This window comes from Telmatherina bonti, assembly GCF_933228915.1.
Source record: "Telmatherina bonti genome assembly, chromosome: 22".
In the NCBI taxonomy this organism is placed as follows: Eukaryota; Metazoa; Chordata; class Actinopteri; order Atheriniformes; family Telmatherinidae; genus Telmatherina; species Telmatherina bonti.
This window is the reverse complement of record NC_136631.1, coordinates 30,604,609-30,623,426: the sequence shown is the minus strand read 5'-3', so window position 1 is coordinate 30,623,426 and position 18,818 is coordinate 30,604,609. Positions and strand designations below refer to the sequence as shown.

Here is an 18,818-nt window from a genome sequence, read left to right as displayed (position 1 = left end):
ACTGACTTTCCTAACAAAACCAGACTACAAAATCTTACTTTGTACTACAAGATGATATCGCCATTGTGCCACTTCCAGTGTTTAAGTCCCCCCCCTTTCCTCGTAAAGCTGCCTTTTGTTAATTTGTTTCGGGATTTCTAAAACTGTCAATTGCAGATTGTCTTAGCTCTTTTATAAGTGATTCCTGAAATATAAATTTGTTTCCTCTAATAGGAATATGTTGGGTTTTTTTTTTTTGTTTTGTGTTTTTTTTTGTATATTTGTTTCCTAAAAATTTAAAAATGTTTCTTGAAATATAAATTTGATTTTTAAAATGTATATTTGTTTCCTAAAAATTTAATTTTCTTTTTATTATTATTTAAAGTTGTTTTTTCAAATTTAAACTTGGTTTTTGTAACTGAAAATTGCTTTTTATTATGAATTGGTTTTCAAAATGTAATTTTGTTTTCGAACTTTGAAATGTATTTTTTTGAAATTTTAATTTGTTTTGCACTTCCCAGCTACCGTACTTTTTAAACACATAACTAATATATTTTTGAGGTTAAAATTGTGTGTAGAACATTAACATTTGTGCACTTTTGATACATGTACTTGTGTGCGTTTGAACATGTTTGTAAGCACCTTACACACAAAATGTTTTTACGGTTTACTAACCATGTCTTCAACATGTTAAAATTCAAAATTACATAAAAGTTAGTTTTCACAAATTGCAAATCATGTATTGTACACACACAACAATACTAAATCAATTTTCTCTCCATCAACTTAATGCCACCACTCAACACCACAAAGGACACAGTCATGTAAAAGAAATACCTGAAGCTTTTTATGAAGGCTTTTCTGCGCCTGCAGGGAGAGCCGAGGGCTGCTGTGATAATGCAGAGTCTGAGATGTTCGGAGTGTTTTCAGCATCATGGCATTCTGTTTCTTCTCCATGCTGCTCCACAGCTGCTCAGTTTGGATCAGTCTGTGTTTCACTGATTCAGTCTAGAAAACACAGAAGATTGATCCTAAAGTAGGTTCAGGACCAGTCAATCATAGCTTCACATTTTTAAAAAAAATCCCAGAACTTATCTTTACTTTCTCATTTTGGATGACCTACCAGCTGTTTGAGAGCTGCGCAGGCCTGGATGGACTTGTCTGTCCGAGAGCGAAAGTCACAACTGCTTCTTTGGTCTCTCAGCTCCTGAAGCGCTGCACATCTTTGCCTGATGTTCTCCTCAAGGTCCTGGCACAAAGCGGGGTGTTGAAAAAGTTTAGACGAGAAAAAGATGAGCAGCGTACGGTTTTTAAGGGTATCCCTCTGACCTGGCACATGCTGATGTTCTTCAACAGTTCTGCATGACTGCTGGGGGTCTGGACCGAGTCAATCCAGATGTTGTGATCTGTGATCCAGCCAGCGATCTGCTGCAGTCGGGTTTCCAGCTCTGCTCGGTCCTTCAACTCCTGATCCACCTTGTTAATCTAAACAACACATACATCACATGTACTGTGATTATGTCCAGAGAAAAAAGCTAAACTGGATCATTAATTAATTAATTAATTAAATAATTAAATAAATAAAATTATTTTTGTATTCGGATAAAAGAAAATAACAACACAGAAATAAAAGATCAAAGTAGTTTGACTTTATCATTTGTTATGAATTGGTGATATAAATTATATCCTCTTTCCAGCCATCAATTGATCATTTGAAGTTATTTAAAAATTATACACAGGCAAATACAGATTTTTTTAAATTAGGAAAAATACACAAAGAAAAACTAAAGGATTTATATCAACTACAATTAAACAATAAATTATTTAATTTTAGCAATTTAAGTAATTAATAAAAGAAAAATGAAAAAAATGGTAAATCAATAAAAAACAAATAAATGGATTAAAAACAAAACACAGGAAGACATAAAATATATTTTTACACAGTGTTTAGTATGACATGTTTTTGCACTTTGTGTCAACTACTGCATTGCTGACAGAATATTTATCTGCTACATCTGGGAGGTCCTCACCTGATCAGGTGGGTCACATGATCACATCATGATGTGAGTCAGTGGCCGTCATAAGGAAAACATTCTTAGACTAAACATTCGGGTCAGCAGGAGACCAGGAGAGTGGAACGCATCAGTCTTACAAGATGGGCTTCACAGTTCTTTTGCTGGTCTATAAAATTCTGAATGGTTCAGTTCCCAGTATGAACCAATCAAACCACTCAGGTCACCTGGATCTGATCTTTTATCAGAGTCAGAGTCAGACATGGAGAAGCAGCATTCAGCGTCTATGCTCCATATGTCTGGAACAGCTGGAATATCCCAGTTAAAGACCCGTCTGTTCAGTCTTTATTTAAGTCCAAATCTGCAAGTGTTTCTATTAAGCTTGAATTTGTTTTTAACTCGATCATATTTTTATAGGTTTTTTTCTCTGACATCTTTTTTCTTTTCCCACTTGTTTGTAATATTAAATGATGCTTCTTATTTTCTGATGTTTTAATGTCTCTGTAAAGCACTTTGAGTCACCTTGTTGCTGAATTGTGCTATAAAAATAAACCTGCCTTGTCTGAAAGTCAAGATGCAGCATCTGACTAACAACATTCGCCCTTTTTTTTATGGTGGGTGATAATTTGTTATTAGCCTTTATAAACGGTTTAATCAGCAGGAAGCTGAACCCAAAACATTTTTTCCTCATTAGTATTTCTAATAGTATTTTCTTCTTTTTTAGATGAATTCTATGTTAGATGTTGTAGGAGTCTACATCCTTTGCTGCCTTTTCATCCAAATAAAACATGTTGCCATGAAAGTGAACAGATAACAGTTCCGTTTATAAAGTGGGATAAATAATCCTTGAATAGCTTCAATATTTTTGATGGGAATTGTTTTTGGCCTATGGGTGACCGAAAGTACTAGATCATGAATACAGACAGCTCAAATGAGTTTCCTCCGCGGTGTGCCGGGTTCTCCCTTGGAGATAGAAGCTCTGTCATCCGGGAGGAGAACAGAGTAGAGCCGCTGCTCCTCCGCATCAAGAGGAACCACTTGAGGTGGCTCGGGCATCTGGTCAGGATGCCTCCTGGACCTCCCTGGTGAGGTGTTCCAGGCACGTCCCTCTGGGAGGAGACCCCGGGGAAGACCCAGGACACGCTGGAGGGATTATATCTCTCAGCTGGCCTGGGAACGCCCTGGGAACCCTGCTGAAGAGTTGGCAAAATGTGGCTGGGGAGAGGGAAGTCTGGGCTTCCCTGCTTAGGCTGCTGCCCCCGCGACCCGACCCCGGATAAGTGGTAGAAGATGGATGGACAGACGGACAGATTGACGGCTTGATGGATGGGATTTGTTGTAAACATGAGAAGCTGTTGATCAGGAACCTGAGCTCAGTGGTTCGATCCCGTTGTCTCCTACCGTGTCCCAGAAAGGACAGTTGGTGATGCTCACCGGTATGTGTTTACAAGTGTGTTTTCTTTTTTCAGTTTATAATGTCTTTTAATTGCTTTCAGTGTTTTAATAACTTCTGTTAATGCATTCTATCATTTAATCACCTTTATTGTATCCTAATTTTTAAATTTATTTTAATTTTTAATCCTCTGTGTTTATTTGTTTATTTATTTATTTATTCTTGGTGAGTTCTTAGGACCTTGGTGTCTTTACAGTACTGGCGCAAATGTTTGTGAGGTACATCTTTGTCCTATAAAGTGTTGCAATAACGTTTCACAACACACAACTCACTGCCAAGCCTGTGTCTTTAAACTGTGCTTTATCAATAAAACGGACTGGATCGGGTCCTTCAAGCCCTCTGGCTCTTACAGCACGACTTTTCCTTTGTAGTGTTGGGTTGTTCCGAAGGTTCTTTCTGTCATCGCTCATCTCTTAGCTCCGACACAAGATACGTACATTAAAGTTTTTTTGTTTTTTTTGGGGTTTTTTTTTTTGTTTTTCTTTTTTAAAGTGATGTTTCTAAAATTTCAAAAAGCTACAACTGTGATTTCCAAGTGTTTTCATTGAACGGTGTTTGGCTCATAAAGCCGTAATTCCTGTGTTCCCATTACACTGCAATATACTTCCATACTTTTGAGAAACCATCATCCATAAAAACTTTTAGCAATATTTAGGAGATTTTTCACAAAATAAGTATTATAAAAAACATTTTTTATTGTGATATTTAGGCTTTTACTAATCCTAAGGGCTCTGAAACACAGCCAGTGTCTGTTTCGGAGTGATGGACAGTTACAAGATGTCCCTGTTGTCATAGCAATGTCAACCAGCAGGCCAGGAGGAGTTGGAATCATCTGTGCGACTCCCCAGATACAGTAACATACAGTGATTCAGAGGAACATCTATTGATCAATGCAGATTATATGGGTTTATAATGGACGTCAGTGAATCAGTCTGTAAACTGACACATGCATCAGCTTTTCTCATACGTCATATTCTAGACATGTCAAACTATAATCTGTTCACAGCCCCTCCCCCACACTCATCACAACTATTGCTTTTCAAGACAAAGTGTTGTACATTGAATCCATTATTTATTGACTTGGTGATGGTGAGCTACATATGTAGGCACAACTGTCCTGGTGCAGCCTGACCATTGACTGTATATAAAAAGATGGGCGGAGCCTCCGTGACATCACCCGAAGCTCGGTGGGCGGTTCCTACCATCACCATCTTGGCAGAGGCATGCACGTCGTCTCACCCGAAAAATACAAATATGGGCAAAGAGGTGGCGCTGAGAGGGTGGCTGTGAGCGTCATGGTGGATGATTGACATCGAGCGAACTCTGAGCTTTCTGTAGCTAAGAGCTAACTGAGCTAACCCAGAGATAACAGGAACTAACCAGCTAATGGAGGTAAGCGGGCTAAAGCTAAGTCACGTTGTTAACCAGCTGAAAACCGCGGTTGTTCTACGTTCTTCTTACTTGAAGCCGGAGATTAGGTACCTGTCAGTCAAAAGGACGCGCCCCTAAATATGCCAGATTTCGAGATTAAATTACTTTTAAACGAGCGAGTTAGAAAACAATTCATTCCCCGCACAGTTGTCATGAAGGTAAACCTGACCTATAAACTGAAAATGTTTTTTGAACCAGGCTGTAAACATGTTTATTTCTGCTTTAAACATGTTTATTTCTGCTGTGAACATGTTTATTTCTGCTGTAAACATGTTTATTTCTGCTGTGAACATGTTTATTTCTGCTGTAAAGTTGGTCTTTGTAACATGGGAGTCTATGGGGATTTGCTCTGTTTTGCACCCCCTCGTGGATGAAGGGGGAACTGCAGTTTGATGCACTTCCACATCGGCTTCACTTTTAACCGTCGGAGGTTGCTGCTTGAGCCAGACAGAAAGGCAGCAGTCAGTGCACGCCAGCAGCCTCCAACCATCACTGGGCCATTGTATGTTGACAAGGAGGGGGAAGTGTCTTCCCTGATTGACTAGGAGAGCAAGATTCAAAGCACGAGCCTTCGGGTCATTGGACAACCGACTCAACCTCCTGAGCCGCCTCTGAGTTGTCTCCCAAATTTCTTTAGAAACGATCTCATCATCATTATGATTGTTTTACTATTCTCATTCAGTCAGTGTAAGTCTTTGCGTTATTCTAATCTAAAAGTAGAAAACATCATTGAACTGGATAAATCCATAGAAAACATTGTTCAACTACAAGTGAAAACTACTAAAAAGGTAAATGGAAACAATTTTCATTGAACCTTACCAACGCTTGAAGCTTCATCTTCAGATTGAGCCACCTGTGGCCGAGACAGCCCTGCTCTTCTGCAAACCGGTTGTACTGAAAACGCTTCCTCTGGTCCATCTCAGCACCAGCCAGTAAAGTCTGACTGAGATAATCAAGGGTGGCCTGATGGGCAGATGCCTCTGTCTGACATGCCTAGGGAAAAATTATAACCAAAAACAACTTCTGTCAGGTTCTCACGTTTGTTCTAATTCATTCATTATCCTAACTGCTTACACCACGCAGAAACCGTACAAACCTCCAGCCGAGGATCGAACCACCGTCTTACTGTGAGGCAACAGTGCTAACCACTATGCCACCATGCAGCCCGTTTGTTGAAATAGAAAGCTAAAAATATTCCATTTCTGACTGATTTTTAATGTAAAACTGTGACTCATCATGTGTGTGTTTCACCTTGCAGTGTTTCAGCACCGCGCTCAGATCCATGATGCTGCAGACATTTTGGGTGATTCTGCCGCTGTGCTCCTCCAGCTGGGACTCAGCGGCTCCGAGCCAGGCCTGCAGCTCCAGCAGCACCTCCTGCTGGGTCAGCCTCTCCATCCACACCTGAGCAGGGTATGACACAGTTCATTACAATCATCACACTTTATTACTCAGTTATAACCTTTTACAGTAAAACTGCAAACGTTGTTCGTTGTTAAAGACACACTACAGAACTTTTTGAGAAGCGAAGCTCTGCTGCAACACCACACAGCGCCCCAAATGTAAGAGTTGTATATTGCACTTCCTCAGCCTACAGATTCTGCTGGGCTCCAGAAATACCCACGATTTATGTCACAGTGCCATCGTAACTCTGGAACGTGGAGTTTTAAGGTTAAAAAGTTACGTAATGTGTCTTTAAGTCAGTCCATCCACTAGTGGGCAGTGTTGAGCTTGGAGTTCAGTTCTGAATTTTGCATCTGTTCGCTGCAGTAATTTAGTATCCTGAAGTCATTTGCAAACCTCCAAAAACCCAAGAAGAAGACAAAGAAAACCACGTTTGTGTTGTTCTCAACTTCTTCTGTCTGTTTCAGGTACTTTTTTTGGCGGTTTCTGCATCTTCTTCTTCCTCTTCTTCATCACCTTGTTCTGGTTGCCTGCCAGCTATAGGTCAATACTGGCCCACAAATTCTGGTGGTTTAGCTCCATTCTCTGTGTCGTGATGGATAGAAAAGCTCCTTAAAAACAGACCAAATTATGTGCATAACCTACGCAGGAGATGAACGAAACTGCCGTCTTTCTGCACATCTGTCTTCTGCGTCAGATATAAATGGGCCTTTAGGGGAATACAAGAGGAAAAGCGAATTCTAGAAGCGAGACTGTGGCTGCAAAGAGCAGAAAATAAGTAAAGGAAGAAGATGAAACTGGACAAAGGGAAGCTGAAAAGAGGGCTAGATTGAAAGGCAGAAGAAGAGCCGAGCAAAACACGGGATCAGAATAGAGAGAGAAGCAAAGAAGAAATTAGTTGAAAATAGAAGATCCAGGCAGAGGTATAGGTGGATAGAGGAGACATGGTTTCACGCCAATAAGGGTGAGAAGAGTCCTCTGCATGGCATTGTGCTGCACAGTGGGGAAACTAATAGAAGGCAGAAGGACTGTGGCATGATTTCTGCAATACCAAACTCCTCTGTAACACACAGAAAAGGCCAGAAAAAAGCAGATTTTGGTGGATTTTATATTTAGGAACATGTGGGGGGGAAAAGCATTTCATCATCATGGCTGGAGAGACAATCGTCATTCTTACATTGTTTTCTATCACTTTGGCAGCTTATTTTCTGTGTAAATTAAACATAACAATCTATAACAGTGAAAAACTGAATGAAACAAATGATTTAGTTTAAAAGAAGATTGTATTTGACTGCTTTCACATCAGAACATTTTGCTCCCTGAAATAAAATGCTTTGACAAGCTTTTATGGTTTTATGATTCCTGAGAATGCATCATTATAAAACGCATTATTTCACAAGAGAACATACAGCTGCTGTGGCATTGTCTCGATCAGCTTTATTTCCATCCCGTATTAATGATAGGAGCGTCCAACCACTGCAAAAACCTTCCAGCACATCCCAAAGACTCTCAGTTGATGCGTTTACATGCGAGTTTTAATTCCATGACCATGTAAACACGTTATTCCTCATGCAAAACTCTATTCAGAATTAAACCTTCTGAAGTAAGTGGCTGGTTTATTCACATTTTAATTCCAAACTCTTTAATTCCTCTGTCATGTAAATTCCCAAACATCTAGGCGTGTGTGAGGTGGTGGCCTAGTGTTTGTGAGAATAAGCTTTACCTCTGGATGTTGTGGGTTCAATCAAGAGACAAATGATGCGATATAGCTGCACAATACAATTTACCATCTTCTTCCTCTTTTTAATCTTCAAGACATTATTCCTCTGTCTGCAATTTCCATCACCTTAAAACAAATTTACTTTGGATTTCTTTTACACTTCATCAGAATGGAAAGGATGCTGCACATCTGCTAGCTGCTGGAATGTGCCGCCACTAATCTCAGTGACATCTTCAGCTTTTTTACATTATACATCAGTAATTACACATCATCGCATTCACACGTGCTGTTATGTAATAACATCGATGGTCTAGTTTACATTAATTTACTGTTTATTCAAAGATTTATGGATGTGTTGACAAATCTGCCAGTTTAGACCAAATCATTTGATTCAGTTCAATGCCACTGATTTTTAATGCAAGAAGCACTCTGGTGTCTGCAACTCTTCCATTCTCCAGGTGGTCTCAGAATTTTGCATGAAATTAGTGACTTTCTGTTCAGTCTGATGTTTTCAGTAAGCTGTAACAGCTGTGATTCTTCCTTCTTTACAATTCTTCAGTGTTTTATGGGATTTGGTTTGTTGACCTGCAGATTTTCATCTTAAACCTGACCGCGGAGTCAGAAGTAAAACAGGGTTTTATTTCTTTATTTTTATTTTTTGTGGTTTTTTCAACATATGGATGCACTTTTCCCAAAGACGCTGACGTACAACAAGATGTTCTCAAAAAACCTCTACTGTGGCTTCCTGTCCTGTAAACTAGTTTTATTCTCAAGCTGTGTTTTTGTTTTTGCACAAAAACTATATTTTTAACTATTTCAATATATATCGCAACAAAAAAATGCAAATGGAAACCCCTACATTTTTTTTAAAAAAGTGTCAAATATGGCTAAAAGGTTTCTACGCTCTCAGGAGGTGATTTTTAAGCCGTTTCAATGTAGGAATATATATCGCCAAATCGAATGGAAACTCTTTTTTTAGCATTTACGTGTCGCAGCACGTGACATGGAGGGTTGTGACCAATTAATTTCCTGTAAAGATAAAACAAACAAAAGCAAACTTCAGAGTTTTAGAAATTAAAATGAGGGAGAAAAGCTTGTAAAAGCCTTAGCAAATTAGAAAACCTAAAAATAATGCTACGAGGCGACTTTGCATTGGCCGCATAAACAGCGTTAAATGGAAACACCTGTAGTTGTTTGTTGAAACAAATATCGATTTTATTTTGCAAAAGGTTGTAATGAAACGCAGCTTCAGTCAGGCTGTAGTTTCCAGGTGGTAGGTTGGAGCCCGTGTTTGTGCTCATCACTGCATCCTTCAACGAGATGCTGATGTTTACCTCATTTACCAAACTACCTGATTAAACATGAGTCCTGACCTTGTGCAGAGCTTGTTGGATGATGGGAACGTCAGAGCGCAGGTTGGACCAGTCCCGCTCCAGCTGCCTGAGCTTCGTGCTCACCGAGCCGAGATCTGGGTCTGAAGACTCCTCTGCCTTCCTCTGCTGGACCATCTGGGTCACGATGCCGATCAGCACCAGCCTCGCCTCAGATTTGGTCTCCAGCTCTTTGGTTAAAGCCTAAAGTAGAATTGTGTTGTTATGTTCAGTTCAACAAACACACAATAATCCCAGTTTCTGTCTGACAGGGCTGCAGAGACACAGTTTGCACTGAGATGAACTGGTAGGAAATGAAACATGAAGGCATGAAGGTCTCATTACATTTACAGCATCTATTAAAACGTGTTAATGATGGATTTCCTTCTGGAGTTTGTTTCCTTCTCACCACAGACTGGAGGAAATGGTTTCGCCTTTGCTGAGGAGTCATCTGCTCCCTGCTCGACTCAGAGAACTGCTTCAGTGTGTCAGCCAGCGCCGTCGCTTTGCTCATCCAGTTTGTCAGCACAGCAGAGTCATGAAGAAATCTGAAGGTTAATGGAGATGTTTTAGACACTAACCAGTCCACCTGCAGTCAGAACCGAGTGGTTCCAGCCATTCATATGGGATGCACAAGTCTAGAAGTCCATCAGAAGGCCAACCCAGAGGCAGAAGGCCATCTCACCTGCTCCGCAGTTTCCTTTTCTTGTCAAAGCTGGTGCTTTCCTGCTCAAGCCTCTTGTGTAAAGATTTCCAGCACTCCTCCAGTTTCCAGGTGGACAAAGCCACTCCATCACAGCCCAGTGCCTGCAGGTGCTGCCCTGCCTCCAGTATGAGACCGAACCGGGCTTCGTTCTCCTCCAAAACGCAGCGCAGCGTCTGTCAAACACATTCTTCAATCAAAATATAGTCGCTAAATCACTTTTTTCCACTGTTTAGGGACACAGTTCCTGAATTTGTTATTCTGGAAAATAACAGCTGTGCTCATATTTATTCATCCCCTTTCATTAAAGAAGGAAAAAAAAAACAGCTGCCTGTAAAATAAGCTGAAATTGTCTAAAGTAATAATAAATAAAAAATTTATGAAAATCATTTCATTATTTTCTAATTCTGGTTCAATAGAAATATTTTTTTTAAAAAAGCAAACAAATAAGATAATTTATTACATATTACATCACTCATAAAGTAATATTTAGCTGAACAATCCTTTAATGCTTCCACTCCAGTCAGGTGTTTTCTGTTCCTCTCAGTCAGACTTCTGCACCTGTTGACAGGTATTTTGTCCCACTGTTCAACAGAAAAGTCTCTCATTTGTCCAGGACACATTTGTTTGTTTTCTCTTTCTTCAACTCAATTAAATGAGAAAACAGTGTCTTATATTACTAAATTATATTTTTGCAAATTTTTAGTTATTGTTCCTTTTTTAAGTCTCCAGTTATTTGAGTGACTGTTGTAAATTCAGCCTTTTCTTTAATGAAATACATATGAGCACAATTGCATGACAAAAATGAGATCTTCTGTATGTCAGGTGGTCACCTCACCTTGTTTTTTTCTATTTTATCTTCATGCATAATTGTTTATTCTAGTGATGACTGGCAAACGTCTCTTCATACATAAGAAAACTTAAATTCAGCAAAAATATTCTTCAATTTAATTTAACAACGCTTCTTATTATTAAATCATATTCTGACAGAAAACTGCTTATTTCTCTTTTAGATTCAGGAAACATTTGTAAGGAACGTGTTTGATGAGCAGCAGAGCTTCATGTGTGTCGAACGGCTCATTCTGCCGCTGGTTTTCATGACTGCTCTTCATCAGCCGGCTTGTTTGCTGCTGTCTGCAGAATGCAACCCAGGCAGGCTTAGCAATGAGCTCTGCTGGAGGCAGTGTGACAGCGAGGGAGGCGTCTTCTGCACTGGAAAAACAAGGCTTGTCCTCATTGGAGGCACACTTCATGCAGAGTGATATGGAGATGATGTTCTCCAACCAGTGGTGTCCCATATCACCCCAGTCCAGGACTGAACTTCAAACTCATGGATTCTTTACAGAAGTCATACGAGCAAGCCGCCGTGTGCTTCTTTCAGACGTATTTTCAGAGTTTTTACTCTGGTTTCATCATTTATTTCAGCTGATTTGTCAAGAGGCTATTAGCAGCTATTAGCTAATAGTAGCTAAATACATGTAACTGATGAGTATCAATAATAAAACAGTTACGTATCGTTCTGTACCTCATCACCTGAGGCAGGGAAGTCCAAAGTAGATTCTCGAGGGCCAGTATCCCGCAGGTTTTCCATGTCTCCCGCTCCATCTCAGCCCTACGCTGTTGGATCCGTTGGAGTTCTGCACAATGACTGATTAATCGGAGTCAGACGTGTTGAGGTGGGATTTATGGAAAACCTGCAGGACTGTGACCCTGGACTGGAGCTGGATACCCCTGACCTGACGGGACACCTGACATTTTTCCATTTGTGACTCTCCACGGCTTCGGCGATAACGTGCTTAACACTAGCAGGACTGATACTCCCTTTGGGGACTGAGAAGGGGTCATTTGATCCCCTGCCTTGGAATGTGGTGGCTGAGGAGCCCCTTTTGTGATTCAAATGTGCCACTAATGGCAGGACTGAAGTTTTGAGTACTCTTGCCTTGGAATGTGGTGGCTGATTAGTCACTATTGGTATCCTAAGATTCACCACTGAGCAGGCTTTGCAAATGGTTCTGAGTGAAACAAGCCTTTTTCACTCTGAAGCAGATGACATGGACCTTCAAGCAGAATCTGACTCAGAGTAGTCTTCGGAGGAAGATGTTCCCCCTCCCCTGAAAAAGAATCCTCGGCTTGATACCACGGTAACAGAGGCTGCAAAAGATGGCACAGTTTGGCGTAAGGAAGAGGTTGGACGACGTCTGGATTTTACTCCTATTGAACCTTGCGTCGCAGAGGGAGAGCCAACAGATGAAGCCAGAAAAAGGATCCAAACTTGCCTTCAAAGCTTTCTCTGTTTTCTCACTCACCAGATGCTTCGAATTCATTCAATCATGCACAAGCATGCAAGGGAGACAGAGACTGTGGATTGGTTCATGGCCGTTCCAGAATTGATGGCTTTCATTGCAGTCATCATCTGGTGACGAAGGTTTCATCATGGTCTGACAACTGGTCTGAGATGTATGGAAACAAACGGATCATGGCAACAATGGCTAGAGACGGCTTCAAAGAAATCATGCGAAACCTTCGCTTTGATAGGCAGAACACCCGGCCTGACAGACAGACAGACAGGTTTTCAGCAATTTCTGAATTATGGGAATCATTTCAAAAGAACTGTGTCACATTCTACAGACCTGGGGCCTCATTTACGAAGCTCAAAACCCGGCGTACACCAATTATTGTCAACTTTTGGGATTTATAAAAACACGACTTGGTGGTAAAACGTCCCGACCTCCATGCCAACTCTGACCCTGCCGTACACACAACATCTGAAGAAACGGGGAATGGCGACACCAAAGGGAGAAAAAAATCCAAAGAAATGTTGTGAAATTTGAGACATTTGTTCAAAATAAAATATAAACTTTTACGCAGAATGTTGGACATTAACAACATTTGCAAAAAAAAAGAAAAAGCGTATTTGATATTGTTCTTCCACCACGTAAAACGTCAAGCAGTAAATCTGTTCTGAAATGAAGCAGTTCTACATGTTATAAACGCCATTTCACACAGTTAATAAGTCGTACAGAAGCTGCCATATTAATAAAAGTCTAAATGAATAATTGCATTAAAATGACGAGTCGCCCATCATCAGGCTGATCAGGTGTTTCCTCCACCTGCAGATACAGAACATGAAGAGATGGTTGGATATTAAATGCTTGATTAATATTTATCAGGGGTGTTCACCTGACCTTTTATAGCGAACATGTGGGCGTGACAACATGTTTCCTCACGTGCGCAAAATTTAGTGTTGACCTGATTTATAAAGCGAAACAGGTGTGGGACGTGCGTGCGCACCGCTTTGTAAATCGTGAAGTTTTATTCCGTCGCATTTCCTATTTTCCGTACGTACGCCACCTGTAGTCAGCGTTGCTACGCACAGTTTGATAAATGAGGCCCCTGGTCGCCATGTCACAATCGATGAACAGCATTGCCCATCAAAGACACGTTGCCCTTTCTCTGCAATATATTGCTATGAAACCAGACAAGTTTGGGATCAAATTTTGGGTGGCTTGCGACCTGAAATCAAAGTATATCTGCAATGGCTTTCAACATGTCGGCAAAGACCCCAGTCGTCCCAAAGAGAAGAGACTGTCTGAGAGTGTGGTAATGAAGTTGTTGAACCATTTCTGGACCAGGGCAGAACATGTTCACATCAATTTCACTCGCAAAGAAGCTGCTCAGTCGGAAAACCACCATTATTGGAACATTCAACAAGATTCGCAGAGAAATTCCCCTTCGTCTCGAGAGAGAAACTGCAGTGAGTTCAGCACTCAGGTCTTTTCAACGACTCACGCCACACTGACGGCGTTCGCAGCCAGCCGGAAGAAGACGGTGCACGTTATGAGCAGTATGCATCGTGTCATTCAGACTCAAAAGAAAGCCAAGCACCATCATCCAGTACAACTCAACAAAATGCGGTGTGGATACCATGGAGCAGATGGTGCGGGAATACAGCGTACGGGCAGGAACAAGAAGATGGCCGGTCGCTGTCTTCTGTAACATGGTTGACATGTCCTATATGAAGACTGCACAGGAAGGAAAGAAAGGCGGCCAGATTTTCAGATGCGACTTGCCAGTGAGTTGGCTGAGTCTCATGTGACGGCGAAGATTGAAAAGGAAAACTGTCTTCGCAAACAGGCCGCCGCACCAGATGACCTCGGCAAAAGGAAGAAGTGGCAGGTCCAGCACCGGTGCAGAAAGAACCCTGCTACCAAACGATGTGTTCACTGCTACAAGTTTACATGTGGCAAGAGCAACAAAGAAGTGCCATGGGAGTGCCAGGTCTGCTCAGACCAAGGACAGTTTTGAATAAGATGTGTGATATTAAACACATACACACTGTAAATATGTGTGAATATTCTTTGTGTTTTCTGCAATGTTGTTTCAAAAATATGAATAAACCATTCGAAATAAGCACAGTTTCTATTTTGTATGTTTTTAATTTTCTTACTTTCATGTCTCTTACTAAATTGAATTCAACAAAAAAGATAAATATGTGGCGATCCATTCTAAGCAATGCAAAATATTTACAAAAAAGCAGAAACATTCAAGTGGTCAAGAAGAAGATTGGAGTCAGAAGCAACAAAGTTAGTTTCAGCTGCTGTAAAACTTAGTTCTTCCTTTTGTTTCTTCATTTCCTTTGTGCTACTCTGACAATTTGCATTTCAACTCACAGCAAGAGGCTGCCACATTATTAGCATACTGGTCAGACCACATTCCAAACAGGAGGATCAAATGATCCCTCCGTAGTCCTTCTAGTGTTAAACGGCGAGGCGCCATAGAGCACTATTGGTTAGATTGGTTTCATTATCAAACCACTAGATGGGAGTAAATCTCACACTGGGAATTTTTCTATTGTTGTTCCAAATGTGGCTTCATCTAAAAGGAAAATTAAGGTTTTCCAAAAGGAAAAGGAAATAATATTATGATCCAGAAACATCTGCCAAACAGTTCTTTAATGACTTCTTCTAACTTTTGTCTTCTCATGAGACTCATCTTTCTGCTTCCGAACCAGAATGTGATATTCACCAGAATTTAAAGGTGAATATCATGTCTTTTTTGCTTTAATGAAGTTTAAAGAGATCCTTATCCTTCACCCAGAAGAGAAATAAAAGTGAATAAACACATGTTATTAAACACTAGCATGAGAAAGATTAAAATAAATAAAAAAAAAACGTATTATGCAGCTTTCACTGCATGTTCTCTATCTGCTCCAGTCTTCTTTTCCCACAAACACTCTGCTGACCAGGATTATCTGCCACACATTCTGTCACCCATCTCTAAAGAGTAAGATCTGCATTTCTGCTTCTAAATCAGAAAAAGAGGGCAGATAAACCAAAATAAATTTAGTTGGAGATCTCAGCTCTGCTAATAATCCGTATGAAAGCTGGGAACATCATGTACCCCCTCAGAAAACAGCCTATTTGGCTGAACTCAACTGAACCAATTACATTCTGAGCGTAATGCACGGAGCACTGCATGGACCACGCAGCCAATATCCTCCAAATGAGAAGAATGGAGCATTGCAAAACACACTCTGTCCTCCACGCAGCTGCCTGTTGGGAAATCAGACGATCAGAAAGGAACACATTGGGAGAAGTGACCTTGTACAGAGAGAGGATCTCTGATTCCTGCTCCTCAGAGGCATCATCCTCCTGCATGTTGGGAAATGAAGTTTCGATGCTTCTTAGCTGGGAGTCCCACCAGATGCTGTCCTCCTCCCACTGCAACCACATCTGAAGCACAGAACATCAGCTTTGTCAGGGAAGGAATCATTAGACTGATGCTTCGCAGTGATGCTTCTCATTTGTCATTGATTTCTGCACTTCCACCTTGTTGACAGGTGCGTCTCAATGTGTGTGTGTGTGTGTGTGTGTGTGTGTGTGTGTGTGTGTGTGTGTGTGTAAACTCATGTCCATTCATGCTTTTTTTTGTTTGTTTTTTCTTTTGTGAAGTGAGTTTGTGTTCCCATTCGCTGACCCGGGTGTGTGACCAGTCTAATGTTGTGTGGGTGTGTTTATTGAAAGACCTTCACTCACAGCTGAACTAAGCTGAGTCAGGAAAGTAGCTTCGTCTTCTGTTTTTAGCTGTTTTTAGACTGTGTTTCACACTTACTCATTAACTCAACTGCTGCACAGTTTAATCCTGCAAAAACACCTGTCATATAATTCAGATTAACTTCAGTCACAGTTAATTAAGTCACATAGAGAATGCACACCGGCATCGTCAGCGCATGCTGGACCGATGCAAACAGACATCGGTCAAGCAGCGACAATCCTTTTTTTAACCTCCATCTTATTCACAGTTTTTATTTGATCTCTTCTGAATGTGTGCAGAAACCTTTCCAGCTGATGTGTTTCTGGCTGGCAGCGGGTGGAAGTAAAGATGGCTGCATTAACATGTCAGTTAGACGAACAGAGTGATGAGAGGACAGGTGAGGCGGTGCACCTAAGAACTCACCTGGAAACAGTTCCTGGTTTAGATGCTGTAGCGCGGACATGGACTATACTCATGTCTGCAGATGAAAAAAGTCTCTTTCCTGTCATACTTTTACTTTTTACTTTTACTTCTTTTGCTAAGTGTATTTATTCATTCAGTCCTGTGTGATAAATAGTAAATAATAATCCTATGATAATAATAATAATCCTGTATATAGCTGAAACTGTTATTAAGATACCAAAGTAAAAGTACAAAGTCATGTACAAACTTTAATTGACTGTCTTTCCATAGAAGTCAACTCATTGTGTGGGAATCCCCCCCCCCCCCCCCCCCCCCCCCCCCCCCCCCCCCCCCATCACCACTTACATACTCATCTTATTTACAATGACTCAGTTCAGAAAGCATCGGACTTGATATGAGAGGCGACAGTTTGATTAAAATAAATCTTTAGTTTCTAAATAAACAGCTGACGCTACGAGCTGCAGTTTCTGTTACTGAGTCACATGTTGTGGATCTTCGTACATCGCTGCATGTTTAGGTGAATGAAGATTATGGAAGACAAAACAGGCTAAGAACTAGGGCTGTGACGATACACTTTTGTCCCGATTCGATTCGATTCCGAACTTTTGGGTGCCAATTCGATTTAAATTGCGATTCTCACTCTTCTTTGATTTTGCTGATTTTTGTAGACTAAAAACAAAATAGATGTTTGAAACTTATTTTTCGTACTATTTCTAGATTTCAATTAGAAAAAAACAAGACAGTAGCCAGATCATCATTCTGCTGCTTTAACGCCCCAGAAGACAAGTAAAAAGATCAATAAAAACAATAAGAATGAATACATTTTTATAGTGGATTATTTTTATTCGTTTGAAAAAAAATCGATTTTTTAACAAAAAATTCCAATTTTCGATTTTTCAATTCGATTTTCCCACCCCTACTAAGAACTCTTCCAGTGTTTGACCTAATTATAGGTCATCTTCATAGACAGTAAAAACTTGTTTAATTCTTTTTATGTGAAGTGTTTAATAAATAAGGTGGAACAGATGTTCTACCTGTAGTGTTTGCTGCATCATGACGCTTCTCTCCAGTGCATGCCGCTGCAGTCTGACAGCCTCGTCCTGCAGTCCTGTCACTACACCCTCCCACCTCTGGAGGGTGCTGTCTGGGACTTTGTCGATCACGAACTGCAGAACATGAATGCGGTGACCCAAGAACTGGAAGAATTTCTGATAAAGACCAGTTACATATCAAAAATCTGTTTATAAAGCCTGATGTTGAAAGCAAATGCATTGTTTTTGTTTTCCCGCACTGACCATGTGACTGCTGAGCTGGTGTTGGAGCCGAGTCCTGCTGTGGAGCTCCATGTCAGCCTGACTAGCGAGGCGGTCAGAGCCAAGACTGATCAGCTCCTGGAGGCTGTGGACCAACCACTCAAAGTGCTGCTGCAGGTCTGCTCTGCTCCTCAGATCCTCACAGTGGGAACGGACACCACTCAGGGCCGTGTCCGGTTCATCCTGCACATCGGAAGGAAAAACCCAGATTTAACTTTAACACGACATGTTTGTGTCTCAGTATGTCTACAACATATTCCTGTACCTTTGTAGCCGGCTGGACGACAGAGGCTGGCAGCTTGAGTTGGTCAGCATCTTGCAGAAGGAAGTTTACCTGCTCAACCTGCTGCTGCAGAGACAGCTGGACCTGAACACACAGACACACTTCCAGTAAACAATCCTCCCAGTAAACACACTTCCCAGTAAACACACTTTCCAGTAAAACCTTTTGACAGTAAAGTTGTTATCATTTTCTTTTATTATTATTCATTCAGTTACTATAAACGTATTTGATAAACAATGTCAGTTATTTTTACAGGGTAACTAATTACTTTTAATGTATGGTAAGTGAGTAAGTAAACCAACACTGGGAGCATCATGTTTACCCACAGAAAACAGCTTATTTGGCTGAACTGAACAGAAGACAAGGATGTTCAGACCGAGTCAAGAATATTACAGTAAAAGGTTTTATTCCCCACAAAGCACAGTATGCTTCAGAGAAAAGTTGTCTATCCGACACTAAATCCTGCATTTCCATGTTGCTGTCAAGCTTAACATGGTGCAACAAGTTATGCTAGTTATTGCTAACAGACGTAAGACAAGAGGCTGCCCTGCTGCTTTCAGAGCACATGACTAATGTGGGACATATTGTGACATGTTCTTAAAAGTAGACCTGCCATGCAAGGAAACACATTTAGACTTCAGTTCAGACTTCATAGATGATTGTAAAATTGTTTTATTGTTAGAACATAAATCAT

General features: G+C 40.7%; 1 protein-coding gene across 1 annotated transcript in view; it reads right to left on the bottom strand.

Annotated features, from left to right (window-relative positions):
• Window positions 1-18,818, bottom strand: part of LOC306772265 (uncharacterized protein) — a 203,972-nt gene that overhangs the window by 54,021 nt on the left and 131,133 nt on the right. The window contains 12 exon segments of the mRNA XM_079261679.1: window positions 817-987; window positions 1,103-1,228; window positions 1,309-1,464; window positions 5,695-5,868; window positions 6,127-6,279; window positions 9,373-9,573; window positions 9,779-9,917; window positions 10,055-10,248; window positions 15,673-15,804; window positions 17,563-17,736; window positions 17,824-18,024; window positions 18,107-18,208. Coding sequence (XP_079117805.1) covers window positions 817-987; window positions 1,103-1,228; window positions 1,309-1,464; window positions 5,695-5,868; window positions 6,127-6,279; window positions 9,373-9,573; window positions 9,779-9,917; window positions 10,055-10,248; window positions 15,673-15,804; window positions 17,563-17,736; window positions 17,824-18,024; window positions 18,107-18,208 — 1,923 coding nt within the window.